The sequence below is a fragment of the Canis lupus genome, chromosome 24 (assembly GCF_003254725.2).
Source record: "Canis lupus dingo isolate Sandy chromosome 24, ASM325472v2, whole genome shotgun sequence".
NCBI lineage: Eukaryota > Metazoa > Chordata > Mammalia > Carnivora > Canidae > Canis > Canis lupus.
This window is the reverse complement of record NC_064266.1, coordinates 5,560,260-5,578,631: the sequence shown is the minus strand read 5'-3', so window position 1 is coordinate 5,578,631 and position 18,372 is coordinate 5,560,260. Positions and strand designations below refer to the sequence as shown.

General features: G+C 44.5%; 2 protein-coding genes across 16 annotated transcripts in view; one reads left to right on the top strand and one right to left on the bottom strand.

Moving 5' to 3' along the window:
* BFSP1 (beaded filament structural protein 1) overlaps positions 1-15,523 on the bottom strand; it is a 67,305-nt gene extending 51,782 nt beyond the window's left edge. For 2 of the 14 annotated variants that reach the window (XM_025469241.3, XM_035705762.2), the window contains exons 1-4: positions 15,335-15,486; positions 14,238-14,340; positions 10,775-10,902; positions 7,259-7,377 (exon numbers count right to left, since the gene is read on the bottom strand). In XM_025469241.3, coding sequence (XP_025325026.1) covers positions 7,259-7,377; positions 10,775-10,798 — 143 coding nt within the window. In that variant the 5' untranslated portion in view covers positions 10,799-10,902; positions 14,238-14,340; positions 15,335-15,486. The other 12 variants (XM_049100585.1, XM_025469243.3, XM_049100586.1 and 9 more) reach the window with 11 other exon arrangements.
* A 108-nt stretch (positions 15,524-15,631) lies between these two features.
* DSTN (destrin, actin depolymerizing factor) overlaps positions 15,632-18,372 on the top strand; it is a 36,838-nt gene continuing 34,097 nt past the window's right edge. Inside the window, exon 1 of one of the 2 annotated variants that reach the window (XM_049100581.1) lies at positions 15,632-15,803. In XM_049100581.1, the coding sequence (XP_048956538.1) occupies positions 15,801-15,803 (3 nt within the window). In that variant the 5' untranslated portion in view covers positions 15,632-15,800. The remainder of the gene's footprint in view (positions 15,804-18,372) is intronic. The other variant, XM_049100582.1, reaches the window with a different exon arrangement.

Genomic DNA, 18,372 nt, shown 5'->3' with positions numbered 1-18,372 from the left:
GGTCTCTGTACCACTGGAAGGGAAGATAGCAATCTCTAGCAAAGCTCAAGATTTTTTTTTCCCTGAAATAATGGCTGACCATTGCCTCTGTTGTTTTTGGCCAACTTTTCTACCAAAACAAGAATTTTGCAACTGGAATGACCTAACTTGGGAAACAATTTTATAACATTTTCTAGGAACCACAAAATATTTGTTTTATTCTTTTTGAAGACCAGCAGTGGGACCAGAAGAAGAGCATAATATTTTGCCAGGTAACAAAGAAAAAACTTGATAAGGCCAGGGACTGGAAGAATATTTCAGTTCAAATAAGGGTCACCCAGAGCCCATGAAACATTGTCTTTCAAACCACTAAGAAACATTCCTTGCAAAGCATCACAACCAGCTAAAATCCTGGATCCACTCAATTGGCTATTAGAGCATAAATACTGACCTTTATCATACAATAAATTGTAAGTTGGGCAGCGAGTTTTGACAAAAACACCAGGAACAGTAGTTAGCTGCAAAAGCAGACTCACATGTTAGAAAAGCCAGGAGAAAACTTCTTGACGGTTAGAAACAAAATAGAAGCTTCTTGCAGTGACTTGGATTTCAGCTAGGAGAGTGCAGACAATCCAAGTCAGGCAACAGTATTATTGCTGGAGACTGCAAAAATATTGATCAGCTCAACTATCAGCAAAATGCCCTCCCAAAGCCTATTAAATATGTACCATGAAGTTTTCTGAGGAAAGCTGATATACTGTGTCATAGGATGCATGGATTAAAATACTGGACACTTGCGTTCCATACTCTAGATTTAAATCCTTTGTGACCCATTAGCTACTTAATTTCTCTAAGCCTCACATGTCCCATCTATAAATGGGGGGGTGATAATAGTTCCCAAAAGATGTCATGAGGGCTAAATGATATGTTTAGAATGCTGGGCAGCATGCATTAAGTGCTTAATAAATATTAGACATTAGTTTTTGCATGCAGGCTGGCAGGCTTTAAGCATTTGTCTTGGTCTGGAATTCCCCAGATGCAGCCCCTAAACACAAGTGGTATATCTAGGAGAGGATCCTCTCACACCAGTAGGTGAATGAGAGAAGTGAGGCGGGGCGGGGGCGGGGGGGGGGGTGGGGGAAGAGGCCAATCATAGGGGTGTCATCACAATTGCCTCTGTGCCCGACTGGAGGTTACTGCATCGGGGGACTCTAGGAGACAGAACAGGACACCCTACAGAACTATCCCACCCAAGGGGTGTTTATCCATGAGCTTCCCGTCCATCTTTGGTTGAGACCTGCTCCCAGGGGCATTAACACTCTAGGATCTGGGACAGAAAATCAGAAAATGGCAGGTAGTTCAGAGTAAGCAGCCTTCTCACATTGGGGAGCATAAGGGGCATAGGAGGGGAGCTAGAGGCCCACCATCACTGTTTTTAGATCATTGAATGAACTGAAGTTCCTCTATATATTTATTTTAATGGGGTCAACTCGTGACTATAATACAACAAAACAAAACAAAAAAACTGTGTTCATTCTATGTTGGTTGTCATAGAGACAAGAAATAAATTATGTAATAAATTATGTAGCTTTAAAATATTTGTGTGTCAGTTCCCACCAAATCAACATGATGTTGAGAATAATATATGGAGTTTCAACCCTAATTCTGCTTTGAAAGACTTACCTCTCCCCTAATATTCATTACCTAAAACTAGGGAGGTATCCAACAATTTTCGCAGTGCTGTGCAATAGCCAAACCCTCATGGAAAAGAAAAACTCTTTTTCCAAGAATCACCAAACTTTTAGCAGCTGCAATGACAGGCTTCTTCAGTAAATGAAACCATTTGAGTTTTAAGGAAAAATAATATATTAAGACTTTCTTACACATTCAGAGGTTCAAATACTGAGATGATAACACCATAAACTCCATCCCTACATTTAAAAATGTATCTGTTGCATAATTTGATTGTGTCTTTTTCATGTGAAAAGGAGGAGAGTCTGTATATTTGGCCAATGTTTCTAAAAATAAATAACTGCCTCAAAGGAAAAGACTGGAAAGTTTGCCCATCTAAAATATAAACTATTTTAAAAATAAATAAATAAACTATTTTGTGTTACAAAAACGCCAATAGCAACCCCAATGTTAAAAGCTAATAAAAAAAAAATAGGACAGTTTCCATATTAGATAAAAGACAGAGCACTATGTAAAGAAAATTACAAATCAATAACAAAAAGGCAAACATCCAGTAGAAAAGCAAAGAAAAGGCAAGATCAGCTGAGAATTTTATCTGTTTCAGAGTCTGATCATTTGTCGTATTTTCAAATGAAAAAGAACCATATGTAAATGGCCCAAGTTTCTAAAGCAAACAATTAGAGTTTGGTATGACATATTCAAGTTTACAGAAGGCACATGGTCAAAAAAAATGAAAAGATGTCCAACTTCACTACTTTTCAAAATATGGCAACATATCAATATACACATCAAGATACACCTCAAAACACACACACACATGCACACGCACACGCACAGACACACACTTATATATCTCAGGGGTGGTGGTGTTATTTTAAGGAATTGGCTTATGCAATGGCGGAGACTGGCAATTCAGGTAAGAGGTGAGGTGGCAATCTTGAGTTTGGAATCTGTAAGGCAGGTTAGCAGGCTGGAAATTCAGGGACGATTTCTATTGTTACAGATTTTGCTCTTCGGGCCTTCAATTGAATAGATGAGGCTCATTCACATCATGGAAGGTAATCTGACATACTTATTCCGTGTCTACTAATATGTCAATCACATTGACAAAATACCCTCACAACAAGGTCTTGACTAGCATTGGACCATGCAATCAGGCACCAAAGCCTAACCAACTTAACACATAAAATGAACCACCAAGGATGGTCATGCCTGATACTTCACAGAGAAAATAGAGTCCTCAGAAAGATGTTTTCTCAACTTCAAGTTCTCAGTTCAATGCCCCATCTCCTCTCTCAGGACTGCTCACTAATATTTGAGTCTGCTGACTACATCCTCCTTCTTGAAAGACCCTTTCTTGGATCCATGTTTCTACCTGCCTCTGGATTTTCCATTTCTTGGAAGCCTCTTGTAAGGATCCTCTTCAGCTTCCATCTTTGAATTACTAGGGTTCCTGCAGGTTCTGTCCCAAGCCCCGTCCTTTCACCCTTGGAATATTCTCAACTTTTCTGGACCATTGACTGGTATCACCTAGGACTGCACACACCTAACAATAGCAGACACCCAACAATATTTTAACCAAATAAGGTCTGCTTTTTGTCTTAGAACAGGGAGTCTAGAGGTAAGCAATTCAGGACTGGTATGGTAGACCCCTCTTCACTCTGCTGTCCTCAGCATATGGCTTTGATCCTCATGTTCAAAGATGGCCACTGCTATAGATAGGTGCAGCGCCAACACCTGCCATGTCTTTGCACCAACTGTTTGGAATCCTACTCATTTACTTATTCAACAAATATTAAATTTCACAACTTACTATGTGCCAACACTCTTCTAGGCACTGGGAATACAGAAATGAAAAGATAGATTACAATCCCTGTTCTTGTGGAATTTACATTCAAATGGTGGGGGGTGGGGAATACAAAGTAAATAAGATAATAGAAAATAAATAAGATAATAGAAAGTAAACAAGTGAAAAATATGGTATGTTAGATGGTGATGGGCACTACGGAGAGACAGAAAGCAGAGAAGGGACCTAGAAGCTTAGGAGTGTAGAGTAATCTTAGGGTAGTCAGGGGAGGCCTCACTGAAGAGGTGACATCAGTTCTGCACTGAATTGAGAGACGTGTTGGAGCAAACCATTTGGTTGCTTTCTAAACACAGGGAAGCAAGTTGATAATGAAATATACTGTTAACATTTTTTGAAAATTACAGAAATATGAAACAGTCTATACTGATCCATCAATCAGGTGTGTGCATATGTGCAAGTGTATGGCATGGAGTTATAGGTACAGAACAAACGGCAAGGACACAATCCAAACCAATAATAGGGTTTAATTTTGGTGAGGTGCAAAGAATTGCAGGGGAGTCAAGGTGAAGTTTTTTTTTTTTTTTTTAATCAGGAGAAGACATTCTTAGACAATTTATATAATTAAAATTCATTTAAATTCTTTTTAATTATTAGGCAAAAAGACGATGGGGCAACAAACACTTTTCTTTCTCATATATTTCCAGAGTTGTTTTTTTGTTTCCTAACAAACTTGCAATTTTTTTAATAACCAGGAAAAAAAAAATGCAACAAAGTAATTTCCATTCTGTAATTATTTTTACTGCTCTTTGGCTCAACCAGTAGAATGACCCAGGGCCCATCTGTGTCATGGCTCAGGGCCCAAGGGGCTCCCTCTCCCTTGGCAGGCAGCAAGATGAGCCATCCCCACCACTGCTGCATCTGTGGCTGCCAGCATCACCTTGGCTACCTGCAGAGACACTCCTGCCTTGGCCCCTCGGGTGGGGAGAGCTCCCTCCCCATCAGGTTGCAAGGCCTATTAATATAAGATGAGCAGAGAAGCAAAGGGAGGAAGAATACATAGGGCCAGGCCTTCCAAAGGGGAAGTCCTGTTTCTTCAGTATTGACACCAGGCCGCATGGCGCATCTCCCTGATTAATCTGGCTCCCACAGTTTCTCTCTCTGGAGAAACTTGAGATAAGTTTCCCAGCAGCTGGGGCAAAGGGCAGTTAGATGCAGTGTCTTGTTGCACAACCTTCCCATCGCACTCGTGTTCCAGATCATGGCGGCCACCTTGTTTCTCTCCTACCTCGTGGTGGAGTTTCTACAAGAGATTATGGAATGGCCTTTAACTACTTCTCTGCCCTCCCAACGTCCTCTGCAACATGTTCTAGAGTCTTGGTTCTAGGTGTCCACATCTATCCCAATGCGGTCTCCTCTTCCCCAAGGGAAGTATGAATGCCTGTGATTGGTTGTAGGAGAGTCATTGGCATCAACTGGCAGATTTACCAGAACACCAACAGTCTCTTTGGCTACTTTATTTGAAGCATAGAATTATGGACTGAATCTTTTTCCCCTTTCTTTATGAATCTACCTCACACTGTTATTTATCATGACTCCAGCCTGTAAAGTGTGTGTGTGTATGTTTTGGGATAGCCAATTCTAAAGAAACTACAAATAATGCTGCTCTGTTAACAAGCCTACAACAGTTACACAGGATGAACGTGCTCGCAGAAAGACAGATTCATGGTGCTTATTACTAGGTTTGGTAAGTTCTGACACTAGCCTTTTCATAGGATATGAATATTTACATTTTTAAAAAAGATTTTTATTTATTTATTCATGAGAGACACAGGGAGAGAGAGAGGCAGAGACACAGGCAGAGGGAGAAGCAGGCTCCATGCAGGGAGCCGACACGGGACTCAATCCCGGGTCTCCAGGATCACACCCTGGGCCGAAGGCAGCGCTAAACCACTGAGCCACCCGGGCTGCCCAAATATTTATATTTTCTTTAGGAGATAAAAATCAGCTGATGGGAAGTTAAGGCAATGCTGACTTTGTTTTGTGAGAAATAAAAACTACTCAGGAGGAGCCGAACCATACTGAAGGCTCATAATTTCTAAATATTCCCTGAAACAAGTTGATAGTCTGGGTTTTTCACATCTTTGTGGAATGCCTAGTTTCGTCTCCACACAGAGATAGAGGAACTTCTACTCAGGAAGGAAAATATTTATTTTCTTTTTTTTCCCCATTTTTGAGGGGAAAATATTTCCAACTTCACCCTCATTATTTTTTATGGTTGCTGAAGTATTTTCATTATATTATCTAAAAGAATCCTGGACTAAATAAAGTAGAAAACCAAAGGCATATGAAATGGTTTCCTGGCCAGGAAGATACTGCAACCATCTCAGGAAAGTTTCTGTCCTCAAGAAAAACAAATGAAATCATGGCCTGCCAAGCCACCTCATGGAATGCAGAAAATACTTTCTGCTCTTTTTTCCTCTGAAAGCTTGGACATGGAGTCACAGTTTATTTGTTGAACGCACTCTTCTTGTTTCTTGTAACCATAGACTCTGGTCTAGTGGAGTGTTTCTTGTGTCAGGCTACTGCTGAGCCAATATTTATCATTTTAGAAATTTCCATGAGTCATAAAATAAACCTGCAACCGGCAGTACCTTCTATGGGTGTTTCTTTCCTAGTGTTTTTAAAATAAAAGGAAAAACACTGAATTTGGAATCCAGTGCCCGGCATTTATCATACCACATAGATATTTTCTCCTGAGTGGAGGATCCTCCTGATATTCCAAAGCCATTCCAGGTGTGTTGCCTGCTGCCTGAAGAACCTTCCTGCCCAACAGCCTGGACCCCTGTCCAGAGGGCCAGGCCAGGGCTGGAAAGGAAGCTACAGAGGTTTAAAGGGTGGAAATGACTCACTGGCTCAAGGGGTGGGAGGAAACGGTTTCCATGGGAGCAAGAATATAAATGAGCAAGTAATTCCTTCCACCTCTAGTGTGGAAAATCTTGTGAGGGGTCCTAAATTTACTGACCAAATGGAAAAAAAAAAAAAAAAAAAAGGTTGCAAGATGTGATGTGTGGCCCTCATTTATATGTAAAAATGTGTTACACTAGTGCTGCTTACTCCCTCTATGCTGATCAGCCTCTTTTCCCCAGATGTGGACCAGCTGAGAGAACACCAGCTGGACAATTATAGTAACTTCTTGATTTTGCTGTAAAAACAGGCCCTGTGTCAAGAGCCCAAGGCCTAGAGTTTATAAATCAGAATTCAGAGGTCTGCCTAAGCATTACTAGGATATTCTACTAATTGCAAATATGGCACTAGATACTCAATAACTCTTCTGTATAGTGCAGGCATTACATTTTAGGATCAAAGGGGTTAACCTCATCAACACCTTCACTTTGCAGGTGAGGACAAGGAGGTCCAGAGAGGTGTACCTCCTAAGAGGTCAGACAGCAGTCAAGCGCAGAACTTGTGCCAATGCTATCAAATACCTTCTTGGAAGACTAGTGATAGAAATACTGGAGTCCTAGTGATAAAAGCAAAACCAGTTATACTAACAGGCACTCCAGTTTCACACGATGGCCATTGTCCCTCGGCTGTTTCCAATGGAGCTGCTCTTGAATATGCTCCAAGTTTCTTCACTGGGTAAAGCTGGGGTTTTTTGGCTGAAGAACCCTTTGACATCCTTCTTCCCACTCCCAGAAGGGAAGACTGGAAAGCAAGCCATAACATGCCCCAAAGCAAAAAAACAAAACAAAGCAACAACAACAAAACTCCTGCACTTACATCTCTCTCAGTATCTTGGTCCATGCAGCCGTTGGTAGAAACATTAGGTGTTTTCCTTCTCTAGTCATCAGTCTCTGAATTGGCCCCCTAGCCATCTCTTCATGCTCATATTCATCAACCTAAGTGAGAAATCATGTCGGTGGTAACAAATGTTCACTTCCTTCCTTTCCAGATGCCTCACTAAGATCTGGTAACACCTCCCTGGTATGATCTCCCCCCATTAGTAGGATCCTGAGAATTCCCACGGGGACCTGGGCCAAGTTTATCTTGGCATTGATCTGTTTTCACTAATGATCTCCTTGTGGCAGGGCCCATGACTTATTTATCTTTGTATTCCTGGTAGCTAATGTGGCCATGGCTGGCACACAGTAGGACCCAGTAAATACCTGTCAAGTCTAACTGAAAACTTTTCAGAGTGGCCTCCCATGTAAACAAAACACTTGCTTTGCCTCCCAAACATAAACTTTTTTTCTTTTTCAACACAAGAAATTGTGGGGAGAAACTCAAGTGGTGATAATAGATGATAGGATGATACAAACATCTTTTAAAAAGGCCAGGCTGCTTGGATTCCTACTGGTTAGAGTATATTAGATTGAATCATAAGAATGTCCTACTTTGGGGGAACCTGGTTGGCTCAGTTGGTTAGAGCATTCAACTCTTGATCTCAGAGCCATGAGTTCAAACCCCATGTTGGGTGTGGAGCCTACTCAAAGAAAAAAAGAATATCCTGATTTTGCAGGTCAAAGATAGCTGCATATCGTCCATTTCTTAGGTTTAGCCTAATATAACTGAAAATAACATAATTATAAATACATTACTTTATACAGGGGCTATAAATTCATTTTTTTCATTCATCCACCCTGACCTCTTTACCATGATCTATATGGTCCTACGTCATTTGATTATTAGTTATACTTTCAGTCTTGTTTGGGTCCACCCATTCGGGCTCTCCAGGCTCCAGTCACACTGTCTTTCTTCTGTTTTTAGTGACCTCATCTCATCTGCTTGGGATGTTCCCCACTCCTATTGTCACACGGTTAGTTGGTCCTTCTCGGCATTTAAGCCTCAGCTTCAATTCTGCCTCTTTCGATGAGACTTCTCTGAGCACTGATTTAAGTGTGTCCTTCCTGTTCCCAGTTGCCCTCGGTCATATCACCCAATTTTATGGTCAATAAAGTACTTTTTTGCTTAGTTGTGTATTTGCCTAGGATTTAAGCTCCAGGACTGCACAGGAGCCTTGTTTGCCTTATGCTCTGAAGAGCTGACAGGTTGTAGGCCTAACATGAATGTTGAAATGATGGATTCACTAACTTTAAAAATGCAGAACTCCAGAAACCAACATTGCACTGTATGTTAACTACAATTTAAGTTAAAAAAAAAATGCAGCAGAACTAGTTTTCAAGTATTTTCTTCCCTTGGTTTGCTGATTTCATCATCTAGATACTTTGTACAGTTAGATACTGGCCCTTTCCTCTAACCTTCTCTCTGAAAGTCTTTTCATCTTCTTTTTTTTAAAGGTTTATTTATTCATGAGAGACACATTGAGAGAGAGAGAGAGAGAGAGAGAGGCAGAGACATAGGCAGAAAGAGAAGAAGGCTCCTTGAAGGGAGCCCAGTGTGGGACTTGATCCTAGGACCCTGGGATCACACCCTGAACCAAAGACATACGCTCAACCACTGAGCCATTCAGGTGCCCCTCTTTGCATCATCTTTACCCTTTCTTGATACATTGAGACAGTGAACTACTTGACCTCATCTTCTCACATCCTTGTTATTTACATATATCCAATCTATTGTCCAGCCCATCCACTGAATCTTTTAGTTCAAGAATATTTTATATTCTTAATGTTTGCAACTTTTCCATGACTGCTCATTTTTGCTTTTGGACTCCCAGTGTCTTTCCTTGAGAATATTTACTATTCACATTTTGATTTCTCGTCCTTCTTCTGCTTGAAATTGTTCAGCTTGTTGCCTTTCTTTCATAATGCTGAGATTCCTCCTCTATGAGCTTTACCTATGAACTTAGGGTTTTCACTGGGCTGGGTTTGTACAGAATACCTGGGGCAGGACTTGAGAATGGGCGCCAGTCCTGGAGGGTCTGGGGGAAAGACAGGTGGAGATGTACCAAGCTGGGAAACTTCTAAAGTTGCCCCTGGGCGCCCCCTCCCAACCTCAACCAGGAGGCTGTGCCCTTCCAGATGACTTCTGAGTACCCTCTCCTTTCCACAGTATAACTATTTAGTCCCCAGAGGCAGGGGAGGTGAGAAAGGGGTGAAGGAAAGCTCTGAGCATGGACAATCCATTTGTGTGTATTGGCACCATCTTTACACACCCCCTCAGAGCTGCCTGGACATTACTCAGTATGCTTGGCGGTGGGCACTCCACTGGTAATGAGGTTTTCTAGTCCTCCAATAGTTATGGGATAAGCTAAATGACTTCAAGCTTTCCAGCTTTTAAGAGAAACCCTCTTATTTTTATAATTTGCTGCAGAATTTCTAGTCACTTCATTCCTACTCTTCATGATTTTAACTTGTGATCACATTCAATCCTTGCGCTTCTTTACATTCTGGAATGTTTGAAGTCATTTAGTCTACCCTTAAATCAAATACTAGATTCCTTTATTTGCCCCTTTCTGATTTTTTTGTGGCTCCTCTTTTCCTCCAAGAGTGTAGGAACCTGATCAGAACCGAAGAGAGTACATCATTACTTCTGAAAAATAGGAAGATGATATGGATAGATCCCCAAGATACAGTGCTGAATGAGTGATTAAAAACAAGCTGCAGTCCTACATGCATTGTGAAGGCCATCTGTGTTTTTATAAATGGTCTAGATTGTAAGGTCTGGAAGGTTTCATGCTGCACTGAGAACCAGTGTAGCAGCAAACCAATCTTGGCATATAGATTGTGGGGGAGGAACTGCAGGACTGTTCATTCATCCCTACCTTGAGTTTCCTTTTTAGAGTTTTTCTCAAACTTTTCCTGAAACATGCAGTTTAATGGATGGGCTTCAGGACAGTCCATAAACTCCCTGAAAATGTACGCCATGCTTTGTGAGGAGGAGCAAACACCGACTTTTCTAGAGAAAGGGTCTATACTTTTCACTGGAACCTCAAAGGGAACATATGGCCCAAGAGTGGTAAATAATCACTGGTCAAGAGTGTTGTGCTTCTTTCTGCTCCGTTTTCTTATGGTCTAATTCAAGTAGTACACTAGTAACTAAAAACATGTATTGATCATTCAATTTTTAATGTTATAAAATAGCAGTATAGGACTTTTACTTTACCATGAAGACTAGTAGAGAAATCAATAGTGTTACCATGTGGTACTGCGTCATTCTCATGAATGTACTTAAATATATTTAGCCCTTTCCTAAAATAGAGGTCTAGGCCCTTGGGGCAGCCATTCCAAGAGGACCCAGCTACGATATAGGAATGTCCAGAATGTATTTTTGACAGCTTCCATTTACTTTGTTTTATATAAACCCCCTCTGTGCTGTTAAGGAAGCAACAAGAGGTACCTCAGCTCTTTTGTTCAGCATCATGTATGTCTGATGTGTCAGGCGGTCTGGTAGTAAAGGTCCTGGGCTTGGGATCAGATCACTTACTCCTCTGCGTTCCTAAGGAACATTTCTTCACCTTGCCTCATCTGTAGAATGGGAGTAAATAATATCTACCCACGGGCAGTCGCTGCTGGTTCTCTCTCTATACCCACTTTCCCCTTCTTCCCTGGTAGAGGAACTCCACAATTTCTAAGCTGAGCACATTGTGGCTCAGAGAACAGACCACATTTCCCAGTCTCCCTTGCAGCCACATACTACATTTGGGTCAATGAGATAAAAGTGGAAGCCCTGGCTGGCACTTCTGGGAAGTTTCTTTGAAAGGAAAGGGGTAGGGTGACCTGGGTGGCTCAGTGGTTGAGCATTTGCCTTTGGCTTGGGACGTGATCCTGGGGTCCTGGGACTGAGTCCTGCATGGGGCTCCCCGCAGGGAGCCGGCTTCTTCCTCTGCCTGTGTCTCTGCCTCTCTGTGTCTCTCATGAATAAAAATAAACAAAATCTTTGAAAAAAATAAAATAAAATAAAAGGAAAGGGGTAGACTTCAGGTTTACCCATCCTGCAGGTAAAGAGCTTAGAAGCTGCCACTTTCTCCTAACAAGTAAAAAGTTGAACAGACAACTCTTCTTGGATCCATAAGAGAGGCGAACTGCTGTGCCCCAACTGTTGACAAGACAGGCCAATACAGGGAATTGTGGCTTACCAGAGCAGAGACTCACAAGTAGAAACCACCAGCCCTGGTAGGAAAAGTTGAATTGTAACTGACAAATTGCTGGAGGCTCAATGTGGACAAGTCTGGAGTTAGGAAGCTGGGGAGAGTCAGTCATAGGGCCGCCCCCACCCCCCATCCCACGCCGCACGTCTGTTTTACCTCCTGAAGCCTGACCAGCTTCCCACAGTAAATGTCAAATAAAAACCCCCTCTTGCTTTCAGAATTCCAGAATGGGGAGGGGAGGAGGAAGGAACCATGTTGAATACACAGAGCCCGGTGTACTAACAAGGTCCGCCCTGAGGAGAAACTAGTTACCAAAACCTAAGTGATTGGGGAAAGAAGACACTGATCTGGAGCCCACTCTAACTATCCTGTCCCACTGAAGGGCAGGGTTTGGTGTGAAGAGGATGGGGTGGGGGGGTGGGGGCTGTTTCTTAGATACACTTGTGAAGTTCACAGTCCAGGGGCAAAGGCTCAGTAAAAATGAGACCAAATCATAGCACTGTAGAATGCCTCCCCCTTCTCCACCTCACCACATCACTAAAGGACTACTTACTGCTGTTCCTTTCATCCAGTGCATGATGTCCAGCTACCAAGAAAAAACTGGAAAGCATACCAAAAGGCAAAACAAACAAGACCCACAGAAATCAAGAATGCCTTTGTTGGGCTTATTAGTAGACAGGGCACAGAGGAGAAAAGAATTTCTGAGCTGGAAGATACATCCACAGAATCCTCAAAACCAAAAAGCAAAGACAACAAAGACTGAAACAAACAAACAAACCCCAGAACAGAATATCCAAGGAATGTAGGACCACTACAAAAGCTATAAGATACACAAGATGGGATTACTAGAAGAGAGAAAGGAGTGAGACTTTCACCACATTATTATTGTCATACATCAAACCAAACCACAGACCCAGAAAAGTCAAGGGCACACCAAGCAGGATGAACACAACACAAAACAAAACACAGCACCTAGGTATATCATTTGCAGATTTACAGAAAATCAAGGATTTTTTTTTAAATTCTGAAAGAAGAGGATAAAAACAATATTACCTATAGAGGAACACACAATTAGTGACTCCTCAGAGGACTGAACTGGGACTATGAGATGAGACCATAAGGGTGCTCAAGTGGAGAGGGAACAGGTGAACTTACAGGAAGGCAGGTGAGAAATTACAAATAGTTTTCCTATACTGTTTACTGACAGGGTCATGTCCTCTTGGGGCTGGGGAGCGGGGTGTGTTTTTTCCAGGTTATTAACATACATCTCTCTTCAAACTCATTAATATGATTGACTCTTCCTTGCCACTCATATTGTTGGTTTTTTCCTTCTTTTTAAAAAGATTTCTTTGGAAGAGAGAGCACGAGAATCTCAACCAGATACCCTGCTGAGTGCAGAGCCGATTGCAGGATTCCATCTCATGACTCTGAGATCAGGACCTAGCTGAAACCAAGGGCTGGTCACCCAACTGACTGAGCCACCCAGGAACCCCTCATATTATTGGTTTTAAATGAAAGTGCCTATATGTTCATACCAAATGTGAAAAATGTTTTTTTTTTTTTTTTTTAATGTTCTAACTTTGACATGGAATAGATCCATCTCATATTTAGGAGACCTTTTGGTAAAACCTTTCCCTCTGTGGCATGAGGAAGGATAGAAAGATCTAGAAAAGTTATGTGTAAAGGCAGAGGTTAAAGTCTATTGGCCTCTTAAAAATGGAGGCTCATTGTAGGTTACGGTGAAGTGATATAGAAGTTTGCCTTCTATATTGTAAAACATTTTAGATATTGGTTCACTTACTGAACATGTATTAAACACCTATTATACATCACGGACTATGAAAATCCATTTAAGGTACATCCTAAACAGCCCCTGTCCTTGAAGAACTCTCAGTCTAAACTGGCTGTGGTGGCAACTGTTATATAAACAATTACAGAGCTACATTAATATTAGGGAAAATCTAATACCTCACTACTCAAAGTATGGGTTGAGAACCAGACCAAGTCTCTAAAGCCCCTGAATTTGCATTTTAACAAGATCCTCAGGTGATCTGGGTGCTCATCAGGATTTGAGAAGCAATGAACTGTAGGATTATAGACGAAACCACTAATGATCCCTTGAGAAGTGGTCAGCGGTCTTCAGAATGGAGGGGTAATAGGAACGTTCCTGGCTGAAACACTAACAGGTCTGTAATTATGGGAGCTAGAAAGAGTAATAAAGGTTCTGGAATGAGAAGTTTAGTCTGAAAGAAGACTGAGCACTTTGGGAGATGAGGGAGACGGAGCAGAAGAGGTCTGAGGCCAGAGGCAGAAGGGCCAGAATGGCCTGCTTATTAGGAAGCCTTAGAAAATTTTAAGCAGGAAAAGTGACAAGATCAGATTCTTATATCAGGATATAACATGGTGGTAGGGTGAAGGATGAAATGCAGGGGAGAGGTGAAAGCGGGCAGATTTTTATCCTTTAATGAGCAGGCTCCAACTTTGCGCTAGAAGGGAAATCTTTGAGGACTTTAGAAGTGGAGGGGCCACTGAGTCCCTTGGAGAGAAACAAAGAGTTCCAGCTGCAGTTGGATACAGATGGGTTTTCTTCTCAAAGTGCGATGCCCAACAGCTTTATTAGCATTATCTGGAAATTATTAGAAATGCAAATTATTGCGCCTTAACTCAGATATACTGTCAGAAACTCTGGGGCCAGGACACTCAAATCTTTACCAAGTTCTTTTTCAATCTTGAGAGCTTGAGAGCACTGCTCTAGTCTGCAAAAATCTCATAGCAGGTGGTAAAGGCTTAGAATTGCCACAAACGTACTTCCTTTCTAGAAAAGAATTAAAAAAGAAAAAAAGGAGGAGGGTAATGAGAAATAAGTTTCTATGTTGAATGGGCAGAACAAAAGCCACACAATAGTCTAGATTTCATACAGTGCCCAGAAAAAAAAAAAAAAAAAAAAAAAGGATAAAAACACACACAAAACCGTCTTGTCCCAAAGCCTCACATTTGGAGAAATAAAATAATTTTGGTAGAGGCCGTGATGTTCTCGGTAGCCTAAATTAAGTAAAACTTAAACTAAGTAATCATCCCAGTTGTAAATTCTTTGTTCCCTTCGCTGCCCACAAAAACGGCCTCAGGAAAAACACTGGGATTCCTTTTGGCCCTCTCAAAACTGTGCTTCTGATGGAACCGTCTATTAAAAACAAAATTCAACCCTAAATTAAAAGCCCCCAAAACGGAGCGGCGGGGCTGGCGCCGTCGTCCCAGGAAAACGCCACCGGTTCCCGGCCACACCCCTGCGGACCGCCGGGCCTCCTTCCCCGGGCTGTTCCCAAAGATAAATAAATCACTCCTTGTTTTTTCCAGACCTGAAATTAGCGGTGACTCAGAGTACTCTGAATGGCCACAGTCGCCTGGGGAAGAAGGGAAAATGTGCAGATTTTTCCCTCACGCGAGGGCCCGCCGTGCCGGGCTGGGCCAATCAGGGGAGGATGGCGGGAATCGCACCAAAGTAGGTAAAAAATGCGGGATGTGCTCCCGGCGCTGCGGCCCGCGCCTGGGCTCCCCCGGGTCCTCCCTCGGCCTCCCGCCCGGGGAAGCGGCCCCCCTCGTCTTCCCGCGTCCTCCAGCGCCGTCCCCGTCGCCCCCCGCCCCCTCCTCCCGCGTCCTCCCAGGCCCCGCCCCAGCGCGGCGCACACCTGGCCAGGTGGCTACTTCCATTTAGGGCAGCGGCCGCGGCGGCGCAGTGGGCGGGGCGCAGCGCGACTCCGCCCCCCGGGGGATGAGGGTGCCCCGTCCTCGCCGGCAGGCGCCATCCCTACCTCCGCCGCCTCGTCCCGAGCATTTGAGGGAGGCCCCACCCCACAGGCCCGAGCCGGTGAGAGGGGCGCGCGGTCCCCCGTCCCCGGACACGAGGCAGAGCCCTCCGCCCGCTCTCCAGGCGGGGCGCTGCCCGGACGGCCGGTTGCGTGGCAACGGCGGGCAGCGCGTGACGTGCGCAGCCGCGCTGGGGCTCGGGGCTCGAGGCGCGCCCCCGCCCGCGCCCCCGCCCGCCCCCGCCCGCGCCCCCGCCCGCGCCCCCGCCCGTCCCCGCCCGCGCCCCCGCCCCCGCCCCCGCCCCGCCCCGCGCCCCCGCCCGCCCCGCCCCGCCCCGCCCCCCGGCAGGCTCGCGCCGCGCGTCGCCTGCTCGCTGGGTCTGTCGCTGGCTCTGCGGTGCGGAGGTCGCTCTGCAAACTCGGCGCCGGCCGGCTCCCTTCCGCGTCCCTGCGACCGACCGCCGCGGCGAAGATGGTGAGTGGGGGGGAGCCTGAGGCGCGGGCGCGGCGGCCGGGGCTGGGGCGCGGGGGACCGAGCCCGGCTGCAGCCCCCGGGCGCCGGAGGGCGTCTGGGCTTCGCCGCTCGGGCGGCTCCGGGCCGCTGCGTCGCTCGCCTGCGCTGCGAGGCGGCCGGCGGGAGCCTCGCGCCCGCGGCTCCTCCCGCCCGGGCCTGGGGACGACCTGCCGGGACCGCGCACCGCCCCCCCCCCCCCGGGACGCCCCCGGAGTCGGCCGGCCCGCGGCGGGGGCGTCGGGATGCGGCGCGGGCCTGGGCCTGGTGGGCGCGGGGCGGTCAGGGGCTCGTGCGAGCTTCGGCCCATCTCCGGGCGCGCCCGCAGGCCTTGACTGAACAGCCCTAGAGGGCGGGGTGATCGCCGCGAGCACGACCCGCGGGGTTGAGAAGCGGTGGCCTCCAGCCGCTTGGTCCGTCGGCTTCCAGCGGCGCTCCCGTGGGCTCGGCAGGCTGCGCGGCGGCTCTCTTAACCCTTCCCGGCCCGATCTCTCCACGTAGCTCAGACATTTTCTTTTACCGAAGTGAACAGTTCGGCTCTGCCGGAACTTCGGGTGCGAGCCGTGGGCATGAGGCTGGGATGCTAGTAAAAGCGAATGGAACAGCCTTTTGAAAGCGCCTTGGATTATCCTAGTCACTAAAAAGTGAATATGCTCTTATATTATAGGGGATGGACGCTTGGCTTAATTCATTTATTTTCCACTCTAAACTGTCTGTCTAAAACAGTATTCTTAACCGCACCATCAAGTAGAACATTTTGTCGTTTTCTTTAGTCTGCACTCGCTGTTACCATTTTTGGTCAATGATCTGCAGGCAAAGGCTTACCAGACTTTGCTAGAAATATTACACTGGTATTGCATCCGTCTGCCTGGAAGCAGTTGGTACCAGTTTACTGGCATACGGAATGTTTTCGCTGAATGGCAATTTTGGTTTTCTTAGGTAGTGCAAGGAAGAAAAAGAGATTAACCAGTAGTTTCTTGACTAAGGAGATGTAGTAGGAATTTAATAGTGTTGAGTTTTCTGTTCTTCTTTGGTTTGATTCTGTAAGCTACAAAGAGGAGCAGCGTCTTAAGAGTTTTTTAGACCTCTGTAAGATTATACATGTATATGCTACTTTATATTGAAAGAGTTAATCTAAGGGTTTTGATTTAATCTAAGGGTCTCATAAATTTAAGACCATCCACTCTAATGAAACTGCTTTGAAGTGGGCTGGAGCCTGCTTTAGGTTCTTTTGATTTGACTTTTTTTTTTTTTTTTTTGAGTTTTTATAATACAGACTTTATCTTCTATTTGAAAACAAGACCGGGCATTGTAACTTTAGTTAAATCCTTAAATTTTAGTTGAAGCTTAACTTTCACATTTCTGTGCACGCAAATAAAATGAAGAAAGGGTCTGTTTTATTTACTGGTTTTTGCAAGAGGAAGAGAACTAAAATCAAGATGAGTGGGTTTTAGGGGGCACCTGGTGGCTCGGTGGTTGAGCATCTGCCTGCGGCTCAGGTGGTGATCCCCCCCACCCCCCCTTCCTGGGATTGAGTCCCACGTTGGGTTCCCTACTGGGAGCCTGCTTCTCCCTCTGCCTGTGTCTCTGCCTTTCTCTCTGTGTGTCCCATGAATAAATAAATAAAATCTTAAACAAACAAACAAACATAAGTGGGTTTCAGATACATCTCAAACTTACTGGCGTTAGGCAGATCAAGAAGACCTTACCAGCTCCTGTTGTTTCGATGCTTGCAAATAGAGTTCAGAATACAGACGGACCATTTGTAAAGGTTACTTTTGTTAGCCTTAGGAGCACAGAACATCTCCTTTCAGTGTCGGCCAGTAGAGGGTATTATGAAGATTGAAAGTTCTTTTATCTTTTATTCTAGATTTTAGCACTCTACCTCTATATTTGAAACTGAGGTTCCAAGTTTCTAAAGTTTTTTTTTGTTGTTGTTGTTGTTACGGCTAAATTTTAGGGGTCGTTTAAGCATCCACGTCTTGATTTCAGCGCAGATCATCTCAGGGTTGTGAGATCCAGTCCTCGGTTGGGCTCAAAGCTGGGCGTGAGCTTATTTAAGATTCTCTTCCTCTCCCTCTGCCCTTCCCCAACCCCTACTTGAGTTTTCTCTGAAGGGTGGGGGGGTGGGGGGGTGGAATTCTTTTTAGCTGCTGATAGTTTTGTTCTGCATTAACAAAATCACTTCTGGTACTCACCAAGCTTTCTGGAAGCACTTGGGAATAAAAGCAATTTGAAACCAACTCAAAAGATCACTTTTGGGCACTTTCAGATGAGATTTCATGTTTTCAGAATCTCACTTTACCGTGCCAAAAAAAAAAAAAAAAAAAAGCCTGCCTACACAGGAACCACATCTACCCACTCCAGACAAAACTTTGGAGTGTGTGTGTGCGCGCATGTGCACACACGAGCACTGAACATGCCAGTGTCCTCCTAAAAAGATTATTTACTAGTCTACCATTAAGTTCCTAGGTTTATCTGCTCAGTAGTTCTTTTGTTGGGTAAGGATCAAGACATTACACATAGACTTGCC